Source organism: Hesperophylax consimilis, chromosome 5, assembly GCF_061612785.1.
Source record: "Hesperophylax consimilis isolate HC1 chromosome 5, BYU_Hcon_1.0, whole genome shotgun sequence".
NCBI classification, from domain to species: domain Eukaryota; kingdom Metazoa; phylum Arthropoda; class Insecta; order Trichoptera; family Limnephilidae; genus Hesperophylax; species Hesperophylax consimilis.
Genome location: NC_142840.1, coordinates 41,870,278 through 41,893,919, shown reverse-complemented (window position 1 = coordinate 41,893,919; position 23,642 = coordinate 41,870,278). Strand labels below are relative to the sequence as shown.

The 23,642-nt window shown below is 38.0% G+C and overlaps 2 protein-coding genes across 2 annotated transcripts; both read right to left on the bottom strand.

Annotated features, from left to right (window-relative positions):
- Positions 1-5,175, bottom strand: LOC149423972 (testis-specific serine/threonine-protein kinase 6-like). The gene is made up of 4 exons (XM_089631944.1): positions 5,074-5,175; positions 4,205-4,994; positions 406-504; positions 1-179 (listed from the first exon to the last, which is right to left on the bottom strand). The coding sequence occupies exons 1-4, from the start codon at positions 5,173-5,175 to the stop codon at positions 1-3; spliced, it is 1,170 nt and encodes a 389-aa protein (XP_089488070.1).
- Positions 5,176-5,374: 199 nt separating this feature from the next.
- Edem1 (ER degradation-enhancing alpha-mannosidase-like protein 2) lies at positions 5,375-22,561 on the bottom strand. The gene is made up of 8 exons (XM_089632215.1): positions 22,390-22,561; positions 21,369-21,665; positions 14,235-14,478; positions 12,751-12,901; positions 10,916-11,095; positions 9,053-9,309; positions 7,801-8,045; positions 5,375-6,148 (listed from the first exon to the last, which is right to left on the bottom strand). Exons 1-8 carry the CDS (start codon positions 22,494-22,496, stop codon positions 5,443-5,445), a joined length of 2,187 nt encoding a protein of 728 aa, XP_089488341.1. The 5' UTR covers positions 22,497-22,561; the 3' UTR covers positions 5,375-5,442.
- Between the last annotated feature and the right edge of the window lie 1,081 nt (positions 22,562-23,642).

The window sequence follows — 23,642 nt, the reverse complement described above, 5'->3', positions numbered from 1 at the left end:
TCAAAGTTTGACGTGTTTGAGTTGAATGTGGTTTAGATGAAACAAGCGCTGTTGGACGGCGTTCAGGTGGAGGCGGTCTAGTTTGTGGACGTTCAACTGGATGGGACTCAGGTGAGAGAGTTTCAGGTGATTGGGGTTGAGTTGAATGTAGTTCAAGTGATTGGGGTTCAGTCGGACGGCTGTCGGGTGGTTTAAGTTTAGTTAGATGGGGTTTCGTTGAATGTCGTTCAGTTATGTTGTGTTCAGATGGGCGAAGTTCAGGTGATTGGGATCTGGATTTGAGGTGTAGACGAGGTTCAGTTTTTTCTTGCTCGGTAAATCGGCTTTCTACTGTAATAATTCATTGTTCTGTACGTTCAATTCTTTTGGAGCTATGTATTATTAAGTAATGAAATTAGTTTTTACCTGCCGCATCTATGGCATCTGCATTCTTATCAGAATAATCTGTAGTATTTTTATCTTCTTTTGCCTTTTCATATGCGGCGGCTTCCATTGGACTGAGATCTAGAATAAACACCTTATTTTTCATACGCTGTTTTGAATTAATTAAATTAAAAAAATTATTTCTGCTATAAGTATTAAAATCAAATAGGTACTATTTTTTAACACAGTTAATAAAATTGTATCTATGGTCATATCCATACATTATCTACATATTATTCAATGGTACAGTTTGACACACTTATCTTTGCCGATGGCCAAAGGAGGAACTAAAAACAAACATTTTTTAAGTCAATATTGGAACGCCCCCAACTGCAAAGTTAAATGTGCCGATCTGTTCACAGACTTACTAAGCCTCCACTTGATGTGAAGTTCTAAAATAAAAATGGAAAGATAATTATAACAATTAAAGGGATAGACATTAACAAATAATAATGATATATCCAGCTGAAAAAAACAAAAATAATAATATCTGTGGATGTTTATTGTTTATTGTTTATTGTTGTTGTTATACGCCCATAGGGGCTTTTACATAGATTATAAATAAGTTTTACATAAGTTATCGAGTTAGAATTTATACTAAGAGTTATAAAAGTGAAGAATTTTAAAAAAATATACAAGTAGTTTTTGAAGAATATGGCGTAAAGAAACATTTTAAACAACATAATATTTAACAATAACAAAGAACAAAATATAATATAAAACATTACAATAACATATCTAATCGTTAAATCTATTACAATAATTTGTATGATTCCACAAAGTGTTGGTTTAATTTGAATTTAAGATTATAAAGGGAATCATGGAATATATCTATAATACCACCAAACTTGTTGCCCAAATCATGCATCCTATTGGTAAGTGAGTTTGACTGATAGTTGGTTTTATATGTGTCGCAAAAGAATGTTGTATTTTGTCTAGTATTTCTTGTCGGTACATAGAGTTTAATAGCAGCAACGATGGCAGGGCTGTCAATAAGGTTGTTCATGACTCTGTATAATAAAATTAGGTCTGAAATGGTTCTTCTGTCAGACAGCGTAATTAAATTAAGTCCATTCATCAAATTTACATAATTAATGTTTTCTATTGGAATTTTAAGCTTGAAATTTAAGTACCTAAGAAATTTGTGTTGAACCCGTTCTAATTTGTTAGAGTGTACTTTATAGAAAGGAGACCAAATAGGTGAATTATATTCCACTTGGCTTCTAACTAGTGAAATGTAGAGTGTTTTCATGCACTCCAAAATGTACAAAATTCTTTGGCTAAATTTCTTATAAAACTGAAAAAAATAATTTAATGTAGCCTCAATTTGACCCCCACACGAATAATATAGGATCATCACATAATATTTTTGGAAATATAAAATCTGACAGTTCTATTCATTTATCAGACAAAAATTGAGGGCGCTGTGATTGTTTACAAGAATTTAAATGGCAACACCAACATGGTTCATAGGAGAATTGATGTAAGTTTAAAAAAGCACAATGGTCCAAGTGCATATTTTGTCTATAACCAAAAGGAGTTCAGAAATTCGTGGTATACTATTTATTATATATAATTCAGTAATTTTATTGTTACTTTCCAAAAGCATTCTACATTATATTCTACGACAATTCCTTTTCCAAGGACAATAATTATTTGGAAAAGCGATTTGTTTTGTATTCCTTTTATTTGTTATGTATCAAAATATACATTCATTTATTAGATGCTATCAAAATATAATTACAGATAAATGTTATAAATTTTTAAAATATCCAGTTATGTTGTTTTCCCTTTTCCGTTGAAAACAAACTGTCAAACTCGAATGTGAAGAATAAATTTCAAAGGTAAAGTGAGTCCAGGCGCAACAGTTGTGTGCATCAAAATTCATTACAGTATATTATGAAGACACACTTACGACCTACAACCAGGGAGACTTTTTTTGAATTTTGAAATAGTTTTTGCAACTAAAGTTGCCCGTGTGCAGGGATCGAGTATTTCGGGTTGCCGTAGTAATGAAAAATTATAGTACAATTTGAATAAATTTCTAGAATATTATACGATTATTATTTGCGATTAAATAATAATATACCAAATCCACCACAAAATAATTTTTATTCTAGTATACCACTATTTTCCGAACACCTAATACATATAATATTATAAATGAGTCGTGCAGATGCAAAACCCGCTCTGGAAAAGTCTGCTGGTTTTGATACATTCATAAAAAATACTTGAAATAAATATAATACCAACATAATAAAAGAATAACATACAACTATTTTGATAATTAGCAAAAAAGGTATATACTTTTGATATTCAAGTTGTTCCAAACTAAATAACTAACCATCACGCCGTTTCACGCAGGGGTAGGCAGAGAAGGCAAACAACTCGGTCTTGGGACACACTCCTTGCCTCATTCACATTCATACATCGTCTCTTGACACGGCCCGACTCAATTATCTGATTCACTTGATCGTGTCATGTCTTCTTCGGGCATCCCCGACTTCTGCTACCATTCACATTTGCGTCGTATATTCTCCTTACACTCCTTTTTTCGCTCATTCGCTCTACATGAAAAACCATCTAAGAGTCCCTTTCTTAATCTTACTCATTACGCTTATATCAGCCTTGCATTCTTTGCGGATCTCCACATTTCTCAAATGATCATACATGGTTTTACCACACTTACTCCTAGGGGATCTCATTTCTACACGATTCAGTCTACTTTCATCCTTCCTCTGTCAGTTCCATGCCTCACTTCCATACATCAGGGTAGGTACCAGCACTCCATTGTGGACTGCTATCTTCGCTTCTTTGGACAATTTTTTGTTAGCGCCAACTGCGTTCAGTCCTCCATTAATGGAGTTACCTACATTTACCCTTCTTTCAATATCTCTGTCACCCTCCCATCTCTCGTAAAAATACTTCCTCAATACACAAACTCATCCACCTGCTCCAAGTATTCCTCATTCACGATAATATACCTCATAACGATATTGCACAATGTTTTCGTACTCTCTCTTTCAAACATCATGACTTTAGACTTACTTACATTCATCATTAACTCATTCTTCATGCATACTTCGTTCATCCTAGACACGAGAGACTGTAGATCTTCCATACTTTTAGCAATCAGTACTGCATCATCAGCATACAACAGTCAACATACTTTCAGAATACTCAAATTCGCTACCAATCCCACCTCTTTCAATTCTTGCATACAATTATCCACCTATAGATTGAATAACCACAGTAACATTACGGAACCTTGTTTAACACCTTTTGTGATATCAAACCACCCCGTAAAACCACCGTTCACCCTAACACATGCAAAATTTCCCTCATGCAGAGACGCAATTGCCTGTGTAAGATTCGTATTCACTCCATACTTGGATAACACCTTCCATAGCTTTTTCCTGTCGACTCGGTCGTATGCTTTTAGTAGATCTAAAAAGGCACTGAAAAGAGTCTAGTTTTTTGCCAGAAACTTCTCAGTGAGCATACGCAATGAGAAGATCTGGCCATGCACCTCCTTCCACTCATAAAAGCACCTTGCACATCTTTCTTCCTACCTTGCGTACTTATTCCACACACCTTTCTAACTGATTCACAATTACTCACTTTTGTTTGGTTCCATGTTTCGTCTATGCTTCGACCATCCATTTCCTTCTCATTCAATCTCATCTCTGCACAATTCACATTTTTTATATTGAAGGTGTTCCGAACAGTTTTCCAGAGTGGGCTTTGCAACTCCACGACTCAAGTAACAAGTGAAACTCACTGGATAGACGGGTATCCATAGCAATCCACTCGGAATTGACAACTTGGTCTATGGTGAAGCGAGAGCCGACATCCGGCTCCATCATCATGGTCACCAACTTCTTGCACTGCTCCGATATTCCAACCACCTTCGCTCTAAACTTCCACTTCCGTTTCATTTGCAACTCGTAGAGCTTCCTTATGTTGGAATCATCAAACGGCATTGACTTGTTTATCATCACGTACAGTAAAATACCAAGAGACCATACATCTGCTCCTCTCGGCACATAAGGGGTTCCTCTCAGAACTTCGGGGGCAGCGTATGATAAGGAACCACAGTATGTATTACTCAAAATCGGTTTCTTTTTAGCGTCAACAACGAACCGAGAAAAGCCAAAGTCAGAAAGTTTGGTGTTTTGGTTGGCGGTGATCAATATGTTTTCGCATTTCAGATCTCTATGGGCGATGTTCATCTCGTGTAAATATTGCACTGCCAACGCAATCTGCCTGGCCCAGACTCGGGCTTGATTCTCGGCCAACTGACCGTGTTTGAGAATGTACTGTAAAAGATCACCCTTCTCAGCGTAACGCATTAATATAAAATACTTCATCCTTCTTTGAAAGATGCTGTGGATATGCACAATATGCGGATGGTTCAGCTTCAAGAGAATGTCTAATTCTCGAGGCAGGAATTTTTTTATAAAATCTTTTGGTGCTTTTGCGGCGTCTATGATTTTGCAAGCTAAAGTAGTTTGGGCTTTTGTTGCTTCTGCATGTTTTGTTTCGTTAGTTTTTGTTACGGCTAAAAATACCTACATAAATAATATAATTAGAATCTGATTTATAAATGAAACGAAATAAAATGGGAGCTCTGACAAAAGTAGTGTAAACCTTGGCATATGATCCTTCACCAACTTTTTTGATAAGTTTTAATCCTCTCATAGACAGTGTTTCTTCAACTGATGCCGATACAGATAAACTTTGATCAACCATTGTTCTTGAATTTTATAACAGAAACATCACTTACAAGTCCATAGATATTTTAGAATTAAATTATGGTTAATATTATTGAATGGGCAGAGCAAAAGTTTGGATACTTGTAATTTTTTCATTATTGAAAATTTGTATGACAATTTAATTTACATTATGTCAAAGATATTATGGGTAATGAAACCAGATGTCAAATGTCAAAACATTATTTTTAATATAAACAAAACAGTGGACAAGTCTTAATTCAAATATATTCACAGAATATACATTTTAGTCCAATTGATTAAGCACTGCAAACTCTCCTGCCAGAGACAACCTCTGAAGAAAAGACGGTGCTTGAGTTTGTAGCAAGTGATAGTCTCTTGTAGTGGGATGTCGAGGGTAGAGTCTTTCTTTGCGAATCTTCTCCAGCATTGACTGCGGCTCGCACTTTTGTTTGGCGGGCATGGAACTAGCCAAGAAATCGTGAACAAAGTCGGGCAGAAGAGAAACTGTTGACTTGGATTTCTCAAGCACAAGCGGGGGGGGGACTGGACTGGTGTCTGCCTGTTCCTTGCTTATTAAGTTTTCATCGGAAAGTCGGATGTAATCTACGTCGGATTCATTATATGGATACAATACTTTATCTCTGGAACTGTCATTAGGAGCCGTGATGGTTTCGCCTTTAGGGTCGATAATTTCTTTATCTGTGTTTTTTTCATTCAACTCCAATCGTATTGTTTCCACGTGTTTTGTAGAGTTGTCATCTTGATTAGAATCTTGATCTTGATGATTTTCATCCGGATCATTCAAAACGGATGTGCTATTTTCAACTTCTGATTCCGAATCATTTTCAGTTGCATTTGCGACCGGGGGGTTTTCTTTGGTATTTTCGTCTGCAGTTCTGTTGAGCGTTTCTTGCCCGAAATTTTTAAGAATTAACTTTTCTTCATCTAGGAAAAACTTGTAGAACTCGTCTACTTTCTGAAGGTCGATCCTGAAATAAGATAAATATTTATGAATGAGAATAAATGAATTTGTGATGAGACTACGTTTAAAATGAACCAATTTAAAATAATGCAATATTTTAATTAAATAAGTAAATAATAATTACAAAATTATTAATTTGGTGTAATGAATACTTAAATATTTCAAAATGTCAAATATGTAGTTAGATTTTCTCGAATAAAAAATCCAGCGATTTTTTTATTACAACATTGATAACAATGCTTTTGAGACATTAACACAAATCAAAGACTTAGGCATCACTTTTCAATCAAATATTTCATTTGTTAACCACATAACAGAAATCTCTAATAAGGGCTTCAAAATGTTGGGATTTATAACTAGGCTAACCAGAAATTTTAACAATATAAAGTGTATTAAATTGTTATATTTTTCCTATATAAGAAGTCAACTTGAGTACAATTCTCCTGTCCGGAACCCACATTATAATATACATGTTCAAGCTGTTGAAAGAATACAAAACAAATTCTTACGTTTTATAAATTTTAAAATGGGTATTCCAGCAATTATGTTGAACACTCTGCTAAATTATATGAATATGCTCAAATTGTCAGACAGAAGAATTTTCACTGACTTGGTATTTCTATATAAAATTCTAAATGATTTAGTTGATAGTCCGGTATTGCTAGAATTGATAAGCTTTCGGATTCCACAACGTAATACTAGAAGTCAGGATTTATTTCAGTGCTGAAATTCTGGGACTAACTACCATATGTATTCCTCTTTGTCCAGAATACTAATGGAGGGAAACAATTATACCAAGTCAGTGGACATCTTCAATTTATCTTTCAAATATAAAATGTTGTTAATGAATCAATTCAGTTATGTACAATAAATAATGTATATTTCTTTATATTCGTACGTAAAAACCCTGAAAAAGGGAGTTAATTAATAAATAAATAATAAATGCAAATGATTATAATGAAAACTATAACTATAAAGCACAAATCTAGCAGAAGCAGAAAATACAGTTTGCTCTGGCATCATGAAATTAACACATTTGTCTTCTAAACAGAATTTATAATTTCAGCTCTCAAGTGTCATTTTCATCAGAAGTTGTGGAGCTTTGAAATGACCACTTTGTTAAAAAAATAAGACAAGTGTATTGCTTGTTTCATTAGGTAAATCCAAATCTCGGGAGAAATTAATATTCTATTCAGAAGAAGAAAAGGATACATTGTTTTGAATGAAAGTAAGATGTTAACCTTCAACGTGCCAAGATGCTCATGTTACCCTGAGCGGTCGCTGAGATACCCCAGGTATTATTACAGGCAGATAGGTACTTTAAATTTATACAAAATAAATCTGGTAACAAAACATTATGTTTTTATCAATGTATCGCTTTATTACAATCAAGCATCTTTACAGCATCCCCAAAGATGACATAGGCCCTGAGGGAAATTATTTTCTTCAGGGCCTCCTGTGTGGAGTTAATGTAAAAAAAAAATTCCAATGAAAATTACACTTAAATTCAAAGCAAATCCGAGTTTTAGAGTGCATTGAATCATATTTACAGACACAACCGATATGAGTATTTCTGTTTAGGCTACAAAAAAGCGATAAAAGAAATTAACTTTTTGAGTTGATGCGGAGGATAGTAATTTGGGTTACCCCTGTTCTCACCCTTTGTTAGCGTTGTGGCAACAATGCAGAGCTGCTGGGTCTATGGGGTGGGCCTCTGTGTTGAAGATATAGCCTCCAACGTCCAGGATACATTCTCCCCAAGGAGTCTGCACCACAGTTCCGCTGTGGCCGGGGTTGTGAATGAAGTTATCGGGGTCAAAAAGCAGAAAGAGGTATTTGGTTGTTTCCGCCAGGAAGAATGACTCCATGCGGTCTTCTTTACGGTGATCTCGAACATCTTTTATCTGAAAAAAAAAACAATAAAATTTTCAGTCTCCCGTAAACGCATCAAAATCTATTGAAATGACGTAACCACTCTCTAAAAGCAAATTTTTTTTTTTTTAATTAGCGCTGTATTTTGTAAGGGAGTCGAGATGTTTTTTATTTTTAAAATTACCCGCTTTTAAAATTGAAGAACACTAGGTAAAATTTTAGCATCTCGTCACTAATGTTTTCGTATTGAATCAAAGTTCAAAAATGCGTTCAAGACCACACCTGAACCATTTACGGGTATTTAAAAACATTTTCATCGGTTCAAAGGTGAATGAGGAGCAGAGTGGCCAATGCATATGTTTTTTAAAACACAAACAAGAAATTAAGAAGTGTTCAAATTCGCCACAAGTTCCTTTATCTTCAAAATGAAACTAAATTCTATTGAAATTAGCATTTATTTTTTATTATCTTGTCATTTTCGGATTTTCTCTTTCGTTGAGTCTTTTTTTTCTGAAAAATTTGCAGCAAACGAAAATGAAATACAGGGCGTTCTCACAATTATTTTAAATACTATTTTTCAATTTGGTTGGAAGAAATGAATCAAGAAATGCCCAGATTCCTGCATTTTCCCACAAAAAGGTTCTCCCCCCAAAAACCCAATTCCTGAAAATCTTATAAATTCCCCGCAATTTGGGGAATGCTTCACGAATTGGCAACCTTGATGTGGATATTGTTGACCATAGATATATTACTCACGTAGACTGGTAGGGATGAATCAGCAGTTCAGTCGTACCAACCAAACAATGTGTTTTAATAGGATAGTGTTTTATTAATTTTTAAATGACGATTTATAAATTCTATGCCTAATATATAGTAAACTTATATATTCAGAAGCGGCGTTTGTTGACCTATATGAATACATATATATTTTTTAGCCATAATATTTTTCACAAGAGTTCCTATTTATAAAAGTCAACATAGATACATAAAATGATAGTCCAAGGAAAAGATGGGCTTGATTTGCTTAGAATTAACTTACGGTAGCATATCCGCAGCGTGTTTTGGCACTGTGCTGCAAACTTCTCAGGATATCCTCACCCATCTGCAGGATGATGGGGTCACGGGTGTCCCGGTACAGGTACATGAGGGACTCGGCCAGCTCAGGGCGCAGCGGATAGCTCTCGCGGCCCCCTGAGGCGCTTCCCGCCCCGATGTTGTACACCTCAGGTGTGAAGCCGTACTGGCGCCACACGCTGTGGTAGTTCTGGACTATGCGCATGGCCGTATCCGAGTCGCCTACAAAGTAAATTATCTTCTAATGTTCCGTGGCAAAATAGAACAAAGAAGCAAAATAACAAACAATAATCCTGAACTAACCAAACCGATTCTTTTTTCATGTTTTATCTGGTTACCATAATATACTAATGACAGAGAAGCTTGATTGATGCCATGGGAACCTGTTCTGTCTTTATTCATCCATAGTAAGTACTCTGGCCATTGGCCCACTGTCCTATCTCCCATTCCACCTTATTCCTTTGACAGTAGCACAGTCCCTCGAGCTTCTCGCATGCTGTTCAGGATACACATAGAATTTTGTTATTTTGAATTTGGAAAAAATGAATAGTTTACATTTGTTACTTATGGAAATCATTTTATTAATATTATGTACTATATTAGGGACACATAGGAATCCATAAAAATATTATGTATTAGTGCTGAAAACAACGAAAACAACATCAGCCATGCATAAAATGCATGATACATCGCCGGCTACTACTGACAATCACGTTGAGCAAACCCCGTACCTATCTCGCTCACTACCGCACCACTCGGCGATTTATCAACGCACGCTGAAGCAGTTCAATGTTGCCTGCTACGTTATCACTATTATTTTGTGACGTAGGCACACTGGCGCCTTCGAGAAAGAGCTGGAGACTGACGACACAACGGGAATTCAGTACCATTCGGGCAGCCTTCTGAGAAACCCGCCATTCGGGGAAGGACACGAGCGAGCGCTCCAGACGACATTCTACCGACATTTTACCGGCAAGAAATGACGCAGTAGTTTTTGTTAAACGTTTTAGCTGGTCATCGTTTTGCTGCATCTAAATTTAATAACATGTAACATGTTATTTGGCACCCTCTTCTAGTTAAACAGGTTAGAATATTATGTTACACACTTTGTCACACCTATTTAATTTGCTACCAATTTTAATTAATATCCGAGCGCCCAGATCTTCAATCTGACGCTAACGCCCTGGGATTTAACTTTTATTATGTTAATTTAGAGATCTCTTGCTCTTGCCCTTGTACGATGTAGTAATAAATATAATGTTGAAATTTTTATCTCTTTTATTATTACAATTGTAACAACCCGATGTTGGTTCCCTTCCAGATTGTTTCCAATGTTTACAATGGTTAAGTATAATCGTTTCAATGGCGCACTACGTGCCTGGTACCTTTATATTTTCTGCCACAACGCTGAAATGCATAAAGGAAGTACTTGAATTACTTTAACCAATGTTTCCTGACATTATTTGGAGTAAAAATGTAAATGAAACTTTGGTCTCCGCTGACATTTTTGAGTTTTTAATAATTAAAAACATAAAAAAGGTTAGTAGGTATTGGACAGTTGGAATCGGGTTAAGGGGATGAACAATTACTCAGCTGACTGACCAGGGATTCCAACAGTTATTTGTTAGTGGTGGAACATACACAGCAAGCGACCTCGAGATGATTTTGCACAAAAACGGCGCTATATAAATCATCCAAATATTATTATTTCTTATTATTAAAGTGTGTTAATGTTAAGTTGTTTCATGGTAAAATATTTCAATATCAGTCCAGAAAATACAAAACAAATACATACATATACCATAAACAGTTGCGAAGAAAAGCTCACCTATTAAAGTCAGCACCCCGGGCCAGTAAGCCTCTAGTGACTGGAACACAGGCAAAGTGACTTGCCCTTTGGTCATGGACGCCCACACATACCAGTCGTCTTTCTTCAGGTATTTATCTATGGTGGCTCTGCCCTCATTGAACATGTCCATTAGTTCTGGCTTTTGGAATAATATCGCTCCTGGAAATCAGAATGTGAACACTGACCATTAGTAGACATTGGATGATACGCATTATCGTACTTAAACTGACGACACTTCCGACCACAGACATATGAATATATAGACTAGAAATTAAAGATGAGGGGTAAAATCAACTGTTGAAGAACGAAGGGGGTAAAGCTGACTGTGATTCGTCAATAAATCAATCTGACAGTATATAGGCATCTCGCGTTATAATATCACCATTTAGTTCTTAAAAGTAAAATCTGCTTTTGAATGAATAGACATTTTTACACGGGAGCGCAAATTACTCGCCACGTTATGAACAAATTTGCGAAGTCCAAATTCGGCAAAATAAATTTCTTCTATTTTCAGTCGAATATTTCGTTTACGTATTTAGTTAAGACACTTTTATAAATGTTCATAATTTACTTCCCAGCAACCAACCAGCTTTGTGTTTCGCGTTGTAACATTATTTGCCAATGGATGGGTGATGAAAGGATTAATTGTATAAATTAATGATGGATCTTACGATTGTGATATTAATTGGTAATTACCAAATACAATAATCTAGTCATCTACGCACACGCACTGAACGCTTTGTATGTAGGTAGTGATGAGATCTGATAAGGAAGTTAAATAATAGAATGATTTAAATATCAACAGACGCTAATTTATTAAATTATTAAAATACTTAACAATTATTAAAATACTTGATCAATAAAAATAAACATGAGACTCTAACAACATCTTGTCTCCGGGCGTGTCAAGAATGTACGTGAGTTTAACGCCATCTTGATAAAATTTTGACTAACGAGCAGGTAACATTAATAAATTAAACACTTAAAATCTTGTAAGGAATGTCTGAGCGGGCGCCAGCGTGTTATAAAATAACAACGCAAGAAGTTAAATAAGTAATCCCTATTAGAATGATAAGTTACATGATTAAAAAAAGTGAAAAGACCTTTCGTGACTTGCAAAGTAGTCCCTCATTGTTCCAGTGTCGCACGAACACACCGTAGTCCTCTGAGTCCAGCCAGCAACTGAGCTCGACGAAGTGCGCTCCGCTTAGAGAGCTCGCAACAGTCTTGCCAATCGGAGAAAATTGACCAATGTTTATTCTAATCGGGTAGGGACTGCGCCGCCCAGAAGTACGCACTGCTACAGCGTCCAGACGTATTTCGATGTGATAGTATATGTTTCTACAACTGATCCATATTATACGATGTGAATATGCTTAAAATAAAGTAAAATAATGCTTATATATGGAATGTAATACGACAATTGGGTTTATTCTCTTTTTCACATCTATTTTTACAAGTTTTCATACCACAAGCCACCATTTTGCCGTGTTATTTCGTAAAATGAACCGATGATGCCTCGACCATAGTTCGCACAAGAATGATGACGTCACGTTTTCTAAATTCATTTGAGGCCATACGCGAGCCCAGCCGGCTCCAATGGAACCGGGATGGGGAGTGGGGAATAATACGCTTTTAATCACTTAGGGCAGGTCTACTAATATTCATATGTCTATGCTTCCGACGCTCGTGGCTCCTCAGAACAAATAATAATATCCAAAGAGTCCTTGGCATTAAAAAGGTTTCTCTCCACCATTATACATAGACACTGAAATTTCATTCTGTTTGGCAGATAATTTATTTAATATTTGTACCTTTGACCAGATATTCATAATAGGAATCAACTCCCGCCCCGATTCCAGCGTCCTGCGCAACCCAACGCCCCGTCAACACGTCAATGTGATTTCCTAACAAGCCGATGGGGGAGCGGTGGTTGTACAGGGCATACAGGGCGTGCATGGCTACCTGGGGGATTAAAGCACATGAGCAAACATGATCAACAAGGTATTAAGGGAATTTATCTCCATCAGGTTAAACAGGGAAATCTAATAAAAAAAGCCGAGTAATTTAATTTGAATTAAGAATGAGCATGACAAACAAGATATTGATGTAAAGTTAAAATCCATCTTCAAAGCTAGAATTCAAATTCAAATTCGAGCTTCTAAATATAATGAACAACATAAATATTGCAGAAAATTCTGATAATTAAACATTTTATTCAGGCCTCTGGCATATTGACTGTTATATTTCTTAAGGATTCTGTGAGAAAGTCGGAGAATTTGTATGGATTTCCGCTTCTCAATAAAATCCAAATAAATGGGACTGAATTTATCCGGAAACTAAAAATTGTTTTTAAAAGGTGATGAAATACGCTTTTATTTATTTATTATTAGAAATAAACATATCATTTTTTAATTATTCAAATTTTGAAATCAAACATCATTTTTTTATAATGTCTCACCTTACGTTTAGTTCATCTAAACGCTGAACTAAAAAAACACATATTGCATTAAAAAACATTATGGATTCCTCACTTTTTTGTTGTTTCATATAAAAATTCACAAAGTTTCATAAATTTTTCTCAAATTACAGTTAGAACCTTTGGTTTTATGGAGGTGCATATTTTAATTATTCTGTGGTTTACTTCTATATTTGAATATATTCTAGACGTAAGTAAGAAAGATAAATAGCTTTTTTCGAAATTTCAACTTTTTTTTTCAAGGTTTTTAGGTAAAAAAAAGTGTGATTATTTATATGGGAAAATAAATATTCTTCTATGGAAAAATATTTTTGTATGGGAAAATAAACATTGTTTTTTGAAAAGAGTTACATATCTTTTTTACTTCTACGATCATGTAGAACCACCTCTCAGAGTTAGCGCACTTTACCCCCGGACAACCTGTATAAAGCTTGGTATTTTCTTTTTCTAACACCATTCAATTCTTATTTCTAACTATGGCGGTAAGAGAGTCAATAGGATTTCTATGAGACCAAATGAACTGTTCCAAAAAGCGAACAATTTGACTCTACGGGAAATATCTGTTTGTTCCCATAACTGAATAAATTAGCCCGAGTAATTAATTAAGTAAAATATTTAATTATCAGAACTTTCTGCAAAAAATATAAAGATTACCACTGGAAGGGGCATTATTCAGTAATGTGAATATGGTAGAGCAGTAGATAGGTAAAGTCATAAAACTAACTTCCAAGCATTCTACCATCTTCAAACTCATGCAGGTTGCTTATTATTAACTAACTCTCGTACAGGAGCACCCCTAAATAGTACAATGATACAAACCTCTTCATAAAGAGGATCACCGGTGAGCCTGCTAAGCGCGCCAAACTCTACGATGAACGTGCCGATGCCGGCCGTGCATGTGACGCTGGTCTCCCCCCTCGGGATGCCATGCTTGAGGTTGACGGTCCCGTATGGCATGCCGGTGGGCGTGTCAAAGGCCACGATCAGCCGCTGGGCCACATCCTCGGCCAAGCGCAGCAGGGGCCCGTTGCACGGCCAGCCGGGTTCTAGCTTGATGCCAGCCCTGGACATTAATGGATTGTTTAATGGGAAAGCATCAAATTGACTATTCAGGTTTGTAAGAGTTTTTTGTAAAATTTATGGATACATGGCAAAGCATTGAAAAACAACAAACCTAACATAATGTAAACAAACCTAACTTAATATTCGAAGATGAGACATGGCAATCAGTTATTAACATAACTAATAATGGCCTAATAAAAGTAAAGCATTGGCTAGACACTAACTTCTCACACTTAACATCGACAAAACACGATATTTGAAATTTAACATAATATACCTAACAACTGCCCTAAACCAATCATTCACTCCTGTTCACTCAACTTACACACTTCAGAAACCATACTTAATATTAATTGGAGGGTTGTGCGTTCTGGATCACACTGATGAATGGGTCGGCCTACTCACTGCAGGGCGGGCCGGGCTGGGAGAGGCCGGTTGAGGGAGATCCAGTAAACCGGTTATCGCTGTCCGGGCCGCTGGATAGTACAGGGGCCCGACCCTAAGGGTGGGCTGCCCCATCAGCCAGCGAAAAAACCCTGCCGCTGATGTTGTGCCGGTTCGTGACCGGTGAGGACCCAGCATCTAGCGTTTGGGGCGCACTGGGCGACCTCCACAGCCGGACTCTCCTGCCCATTGCCTAGAACCGCAGTCAGAAGAACATACCTTACATTTGGTGTATCCAGTTGCTCCACTCTCCAACTCCCCACCCAACCTTTTTAACCTAATCCTTCCCAACCCATCCTAAATCCCACAAACAAATAAAACAAACTTAAAAACTAAGAACTCACAACAAATTAATATAAACTCAGCGACAGCGAACAGTAGGAGTCCTCAGTGTGGACCGAGGATGAAGGTGAATTTCGCTAACATTCGCGGTCTGCACACCAACCTAACTCCCATCCACCACCACCTTCTCTCACAAAATCCCCATCTCCTCTTCCTTACGGAAACACAGATTGCCGAGCCCCCAGATACCTCCTATCTGAACTGCCCAGGATATCATCTGGAAAGCCTTTTCAGGCCCAAAGGAGGTGTCTGCCTTTACAGCCGTGCTGACATCAGCTGCGCTCGTCTCGCAAATATCGAGAGCGCAAAACACGAAGTGTTATGGGTACGTGTGGATCTCACCGGTATGATGAGAATTTATGCGTGCCTATATCGCTCACCAAACCTTGCCGAATCAGACACTGTTGAGTTGCTTAAATACTTGAGTGACACTGTAGATATTCTCTTGCCCCGTTACCCATCGGCCGAGTTTGTAATCCTGGGGGACTTCAATGTTCATAATGAACAATGGCTGAAGTTCTCGGGCCCAACAAACTCTGCCGGTAGATCAGCGGAATCCTTTGCCCTTATCCATGGACTAAGCCAACTCGTAGAATCTCCGACCAGAATACCAGACATCCCATCACATCGAGCCAACCTACTCGATTTGTTTCTCACTAGTGAGCCACTCGGGTACAGAGTGGAGGTGACAGCGCCCTTAGGATCCTCTGACCACTGCCTGATTACTACCTCTGTCCCATCCTCCATGAACCGTCAACCCGACAAACATGTAAAGAGGAAGGTATGGCACTACAGGGCAGCAAAATGGGACGGCATGCGGTCTTTCTTCGGCGCCTTTCCTTGGAGTACTGTATGCTTTAGCTCCGAGGACCCATCAATTTGTGCACGCGAGGTAGAAGAAGTAATCACATCAGCAATGGATTGCTACATTCCCTTCTCCGTCAAATCCTCTGGAGCGGGCACAAAACCGTGGTTTGACCATCGCTGTGCTGAAGCTGTCAGACTCAAAAATACGGCTTTTAATGCACTCCGGAAGATTAGCTCCATGAATAATCTTTCGGAATACCGAAAACGGGCAAGGGATTGTAAGAGAGTTCTAAATAGAGCTAAGAGCGATCACGACCAGAGAATTGCGAAAAAGCTGGCTGACTGCCCCACTGGTAGCCGTGCTTTCTGGTCACTCGCTAGCTCGATCGGAAGAAATTTCTGCAGAACCACTTTCCCACCTCTGACCAAGCCTGATGGTCGGCTGGCTAACTCGGCCCGCGAGCAAGCTGAATTATTAGGCAAAATTTTCGCGGAAAACTCAACTCTTCAAGATAACGGAGAGACTCCCCCTTCCATTCCGCACTGCGGTTTTCAAATGGAGGAACCGAAGATCCGGAACAGAGAGGTTCTCCGAGTCTTGAACGAGCTGAAAGTCGACAAAGCCAGTGGGCCGGACGGAATACCTGCCTTGGTCCTCAAGAGGTGTTCTGCAGAAATGACTCCAGTGCTCGCAAAATTATTTAGGCTCTCTCTCAAAGGTAGAAAGGTGCCAGATCTTTGGAAAAAGGCAATCGTCCACCCAATCCCAAAAAAGGGGGACCGTTCCGACCCTTCTAACTACCGCCCCATAGCCATCACTTCCATACTCTCGAAGGTATTAGAAAGGGTGGTTAACAACAAATTGCTCACATATCTCGAGAATAACAATATCCTAAGCGATCGGCAATATGGATTTCGTCGAAACCGATCGTGTGGCGATCTACTCGGATATGTAACGCATATTTGGGGGCGGTACATGGAACGTTTTGGTGAAACCCAAACCGTTGGGTTGGATATCTCCAAAGCCTTTGACAGAGTCTGGCACCGGGCGCTTATCGGGAAATTACCATCGTATGGGATCCACCCAACCCTGCATAGTTGGATTGCGGACTTTCTGAGGGGAAGAACAATTCAAACCGTGGTTGACGGCTCTTCTTCCTCACCGCACCAAATCAATGCGGGGGTGCCACAAGGATCTGTGCTGTCTCCGACGCTGTTTTTATTGCACATCAACGATCTCGTTGAATGTGCACCAATTCACTGCTACGCTGATGACAGCACCGTTCACGAGGGTTATCTTTTTGACAGGCCCCCTTCCACCTATGATGTCCGAACAGCTCGGGAAGTTTTGAAGCGAAAAATTGACCACCACCTAGAGATGGTTCGTGCCTGGGGTAAGGCCAACTTGGTCAGTTTCAACGTCTCAAAAACCCAAGCGTGTCTAATTTCGGCAAAGAAGGAGATCAATGACTGTCTGGTGCAATTTGATGGGAGCACTCTCCCCAATAAAGACTCCATTGAAATGCTTGGAGTTACTATATCAGACCAGCTCAAGTATCGGGGATCCATAGAAGCCCGAGTAAATCAGGCCTCCAAAAAGTTGGGCGTCTTGTACAGGGCTAGGAGATTCTTCAACAGTGACCAGCTGCTGACCCTGTACAAGTCTCAAGTCCGCCCAACTATTGAATTTGGGAGCCACCTTTGGGCTGGTGCCCCAAAATACTTGATAAACCTGCTTGAGTCTGTGCAAAGGAGAGCGATCCGTCTGATTGACAATCCGTTGTTAACAGACCGATTGCCTTCTCTGATGCATAGACGCAATGTAGGCATGCTGTGTCTGTTCTACAGGTATTTCAATGGAACCTGCTCCAAGGAGCTAGCAGCATTGATTCCTGATGCACCGGTGCACGTGCGCGAAACTCGACGGACACGAACTGAACACCCGTTCACGGTTGACGTTGGCTTCATGAGAACGGGCCGTTTTTACGACTCGTTTTTGTGTAAGTCGGCTCGTATGTGGAACGAGCTACCGGCATCTGTTTTTCCTCCCTCCTATAATCCGAGCCTCTTCAAGGCCCGCATTAACAAATCCCTTCCTACAGCCCCTACCTTACTCCGCCTCACAACGCCACCCAACCGGGTGGTGACATAGTTCCCCTGTCTGTGCACTGCACAGGCAGGGACACTCTTGTGAGGTGTCACATAAAAAAAAAAAAAAAAAAAAAATTGCACATGCTCTACCCTTAAATCAACAAAGGTATTTAAATATTTGGAAATAATCATAGATAACCAGCTATGTTGAGAAGCTCATAACAGTGACACTGTAAAAAAAACTCCGTAAACTCTGCCATATATTCTGCTCCCTCAGGTCCATCCTAGATTTACAGAGTCTAAGCGTATATTTTGTCCTTTTTCAATCCATAGCAACATATGGTATATGGGATGAGGTGGTTGTGCTGAATCCATTATCAATCCAATTATTAAAGTTCAAAAACTTATCTTGAGAATTATATTTAAATGCCCACCTACCCATCCCTCAAATGAACTCTTTGTTAAAATCAGGGTCTTAGATATTCGACAGTTATTTACTAAGATAAGTTTATGTTATATACGGAAAAATAACCTACTAGTGACTCCACAACATCAAGTACACACCCGTTTTTCATCAAACCTGGGTTGCTTGGTTCCTAAAACAAATACCTCATTCGCTCAACGCCAATTCTGGTTTATCGCTTCGAAAAATATAATGCATTGAGTACCGACATAAAGTCGTATAATTAACTATAACTCCTTTTTTACCGCCAGAGTAACACATTGGTTATTTGAAAGGGGACAAGCTTTCTACAAAGACTCCTTAAATTCATAAAACTATTCAAAAAAATTACTTACTCTACCACACCTTCTTTCCAATTTCTTACATGGCATGAATTTTAAACATGTACTCTTGTAGTAGAATACCTATAATTTTCATTTCAACTTTCAGTTCTATCTCCATCAAAATATTCTTCTTCGATGGCGCTACAGCCCATATCGAGCTTTGGCCTCCTGCAACAGTCGCCTCCAACTCCTCCTGTCCTCAGCGGCTGACTTCCAGTTTGTCACCTGGAGAAGCTGTGCTGCATCCCCTCTTACCTCATCTTCCCACCTCAGTCTGGGTCTTCCCACTTTTCTCTTTCCACCTGGCTGACCAGTCAGAATTCTTTTTGGGACGCGTGTATCCGGCATTCTCTGTACATGCCCAGCCCATCTCAGCCTGAGGAGTCTCATGTGTGCAGAGATGCTAGGGGCCTTATATATATCGTACAATTCTATATTGTGCCGGATACGCCACTGTTCGCCCTCTTTCACGGGTCCACATATTCTTCTCAGCACCTTTCTTTCAAAAGTATCCAGCATTTCAGCCATCTTTACCGTCAGTGTCAGCGCCTCACATCCATATGCCAATACAGTTCTTACAATGGTCTTATATATGGTTATTTTGGTTTTTCTGTGGACACTACGTGACTTAAACACTGGCAGCAAAGAGAAGTATGTTTTGTTGGCTGCTGTGATTCTCCTTCTGATTTCTGCTGGATCCTCATTGTTCTCTGTCAGGCTGGAGCCCAGGTAGGTGAATTGATCGACCACTTTGTATGAGTAGTTGTCTTTAAATAGTGCACTACTTCTTCTTCTGTGTGAGGGGTTCCTGCTCTGTACCATCATTTTTGTTTTGTCACCATTAACTCGCAGTCCTACTTCCCGCGCCGCTGTTTCTAAAGGGTCGAAGACCTCCTTAATGGCTGAAATTGATCTTCCGACAATGTTGATGTCATCCGCATATCCGACAACTTGACTGCTCTTGAAACAAATATTGGAGCCAGTGTCTATTAGTGTTTTTCGTATTACATGTTCGAGCACAATGTTGAAGAGAGTGGGAGCCAGACTGTCCCCCTGTTTAAGTCCCTGTGATACTGTAAATTCTTCCGACAATTCTCCGTCTATTTTGACCTGACATCTTGAGTCTGACATTGTGGCTTTTATGAGCCTAACCAATTTAGGTGGAATCTGGAATTGTAGTAGTATGTCATATAGACACTCCCGATCTATGCTATCATATGCTTGCTTGAAATCAATGAATAGTAGTTGGTGTATGTCTATGTCAAATTCCCAGCACTTTGCCAAGATCTGTCTGACGGTGAACAGTTGGTCTGTTGTGGATCTACCGGTGCGGAAGCCTGCCTGATACTCTCCCAGTAGGTTTTCTGCATATTTATCAATTCTTTGTTTCAGTATCATGGTGTAGATTTTATATGCTGTGCATAGAAGTGATATTCCTCTATGATTTTCGCATTTTAATTTGTCACCTTTCTTGTGAATTGGGCATATTATGCTTATTTGCCATTCCTCTGGGATTTTTTCCAGTGTCCATATTTTAGTTATTAAATTGAGAAGCAGATTTCTCAGATGCTCATTTCCATATTTGAACAACTCTGCCGGGAGGTTGTCTTTCCCAGGTGATCCATCAAAATATTATTCTTCTTTATTTCTCACCTTACTTTTAATTTCTACATTTGCAGTTAGTTTTATTTATTCTTATATGTTTTATCTTAGATTTTCTTATTTTCATATTATTACTCTTTATCTGTTTATTATTATATTTTATTAATGAAATATTTCATGTATGACTACCACAACACGGGCATTTAGCCTAGTGTGATAGTCAAAAGAAAATGTACTGCATCATCGTGTAAATATTTATTAAATAAATAAAAAATGTGATCTAACCTAACCTATACGTCAATCGTATTCTGTTTTATCACTGTTCTGTTTTATCTAGTTACCAATTAATTTAATAGGTTAAAGGCAAAGTGCAATCAAAAATTAAAATCAAACATTTAATTAACTTCTCAAGAACCGAAAGTACCCATTAATGTATAGTTTAATGGCAAAGTACAATAAAAAAATGAGATTAATTGTCTCTATAGCGAGGATGCGTTTTGCAACAGTAGAACCGGATCCTAGCAATAAGGGTTAAAATGGGTTGCAAACAATATCCCTAGCTTAACTCTAAACCTTCCACATCCCTTCTCCTTCCCTCCCTCGCTCCCTTCAGCCTCATAACATATACTATTTGGGGATGCCATAATCCAACTGGCTCTGGTTGTTAGCAGTTGGGACTCTTGTGCAGTATTCACATAGTTTCAAAAATCATGGCCATTTCCAACAATTTATACAGCAACAATAATACAGTAAAAAATCATAAGATAAGTTATCAGCATAATAAAATCAGCATTTGTAATAAATATCATTTTTGCCTACCTATGAGACATTAAGTGCGCACTTAACAGCCCGCCAACAAGTCTAATATTGGTCTCAAAAACTGATATGTTGATGTTTGCATCAAAGTTTTCCCTGGCGGTGACGATGTCCACAACTCGCTGGAACTCCGTGTAGTTCCCCATGATGGCCAGAGTGTCCAGCGCATCGATGAGCGTCAGCGAGTAGCTGCCCCACGTGTCCATGCCATCGCAGCTCAGCGGCCGCAGCTCATCGTATGGATAGGCGTATCGCAGGTAACTGTCGTAGGCGTGCTGGAACATCTCACGCACCTCTTCCCTGAAAGATAAAAGCAAATGTAATTATTTTCTAAACCACCGCACTTATAACAGAAATGTCATTTCGTTTCAACTTAATTATTTTAAGAAACAATTATTTTCATCAGGGGAGATGGAAAAACATGCACAAAGTAGATTATTAAGTTCTTAGTTGGGTTATTTAGATAATTTATGTGTATCTAGATGGAAATGGTCCGCCAAACGTCAAACCAAAAAAAAAATGTTGACAAAAAGTTGAATTTTAATGCATCCCAATGAAAATAGTTGTTTCTTTTAGTAATTAAGTTGAAACGAAGTGTAATTTCCATAGTCTGTGCTTGTAAAAGTGCGGCGATTCAGTAAATATTTACCAAAATGAGAGAGTTAAATTGGTGTCTTAGGAGATGTGCAGCTGTTGAGAGTAGAAAGCAATAGCAGCTGTATGAAATGTGAAGAGGATGGAGATTCCCAATACCGATTCACCTACACCATGTCCGGTCTCAACGGGAAAATTCTTAGATACTTATTATATACGGGGGAAACAACCTATCACCCAATGATAATCCTGGTGAACAACTTTACTGAAACTATAGGGATAAAGGAAATATGATGAAGAAAGTGTAAATGAGTGTTTACGACAGCTACGAAGACTGGCCAAGTAGCAATAAAAATAAAGTTGAAAAGAAGTTGTTAATCGTTGTACAAAAATATACATTTTAATATAAATTATCGATCATAATGCTAACCTAAGCTTGATAACATCATCTTTGGAATATTGTCTAATCGCAGATATCACGCCGACACCGTAAAAGGAAAACAGTAAAAGAAACACGAAAATAAATTGAAAATGCATTTTCTTGTATTTACAACATTGGTATCATTCGTGTCATTTTACTCATTTTGACAGGTTGCAGATGACATGGCGTAGACAAAATGACAGAAGACAGAACCGCATTTGACCATAGATATTGGTTATTTTTGTACTTAGCAAAAAGTAGCGATGGGCACAATCGATGATTTACTCGATCTTTTTGATCATCGAAATATTTCGATTCATTATCATGGACAAATTGATTCTGTCAAAAATTATCACACAGTCAGTATATTTATGCACACAGTCCGAGACAATCGTTTTGAAACGCCATCGTACAAGAAATCGATTCTGTCAAAAATCATCACACAATCCGAGACAATCGTTTTGAAAATCATTCGAAAGAGAATGGTTTATTTATGATTCGAAACCACAGCCGTCACGTAATTGGTCAGAATTCACTCGAAAACGAAAATCGATTCCCAACTCTGAGAAACGTCAAAAATATCTCGACAAACGAGATCATAGAACGAGATATTATCAACGTGGTACATTTTGTTACGTACTACCTAATAAAATTGGATATCCACTGGGAACTGGGATTATGCTATTATTATTTGCTAATTGTCAAATGTTTAATTAGTGTATTATCTACCAACGGAATAAGCTACGAGTATGTGGCAGAAAAACAATTCATTCGTATTTTAGGTTGGGATTTACGACGCCCGTGCATTTATTGTGTGTAAAAAATGGCATTCTGACTTATAATAAGCTGGGAAGGTTATTAATAAACATAAATTGATCATTTCCATCGTGCCATTTTTTTAATAAACATCTTATGATTCAATTATTTTAAGGTTATGTATGTATTTTATGACAAAGATGCAATCAGCCCGATATATAAATATTACATTCGGTATTTTTGTGTCCATTTTTCTGTCCGTGGGGATGAAATATTTTAATTATTTCTTCTATTGAATAATGATTTCAAGGAATAATGAGAAGTGTGAGGAGATTTCAAACCTCTAGTAGAAATATTCAAGTATGTAGTATTTCCTTACAATTAAGAAGGTACAAAAATTATTTGTAGTATTTATTCAGTTCAAATGTAGATATTATGAATTTAACGTCACGTGAAACGCATTTAAATTCGTAGTCATTCGCATCATTATAATAATATTACGATCA

Coding starts and splice junctions, on each gene's coding strand:
- LOC149423972 (XM_089631944.1), bottom strand. CDS start 5,175: ATGGTTGATCAAAGTTTATCTGTATCGGCATCAGTTGAAGAAACACTG. Junction 4,995..5,073: donor GTGAAGGATCATATGCCAAG/GTTTACACTACT, acceptor TTATTTATGTAG/GTATTTTTAGCCGTAACAAA. Junction 505..4,204: donor TATGGATACCCGTCTATCCA/GTGAGTTTCACT, acceptor TGTTTATTCTAG/ATCTCAGTCCAATGGAAGCC.
- Edem1 (XM_089632215.1), bottom strand. CDS start 22,496: ATGCATTTTCAATTTATTTTCGTGTTTCTTTTACTGTTTTCCTTTTAC. Junction 11,096..12,750: donor TTATGAATATCTGGTCAAAG/GTACAAATATTA, acceptor TCTGATTTCCAG/GAGCGATATTATTCCAAAAG. Junction 9,310..10,915: donor CGGGGTGCTGACTTTAATAG/GTGAGCTTTTCT, acceptor TTTACTTTGTAG/GCGACTCGGATACGGCCATG.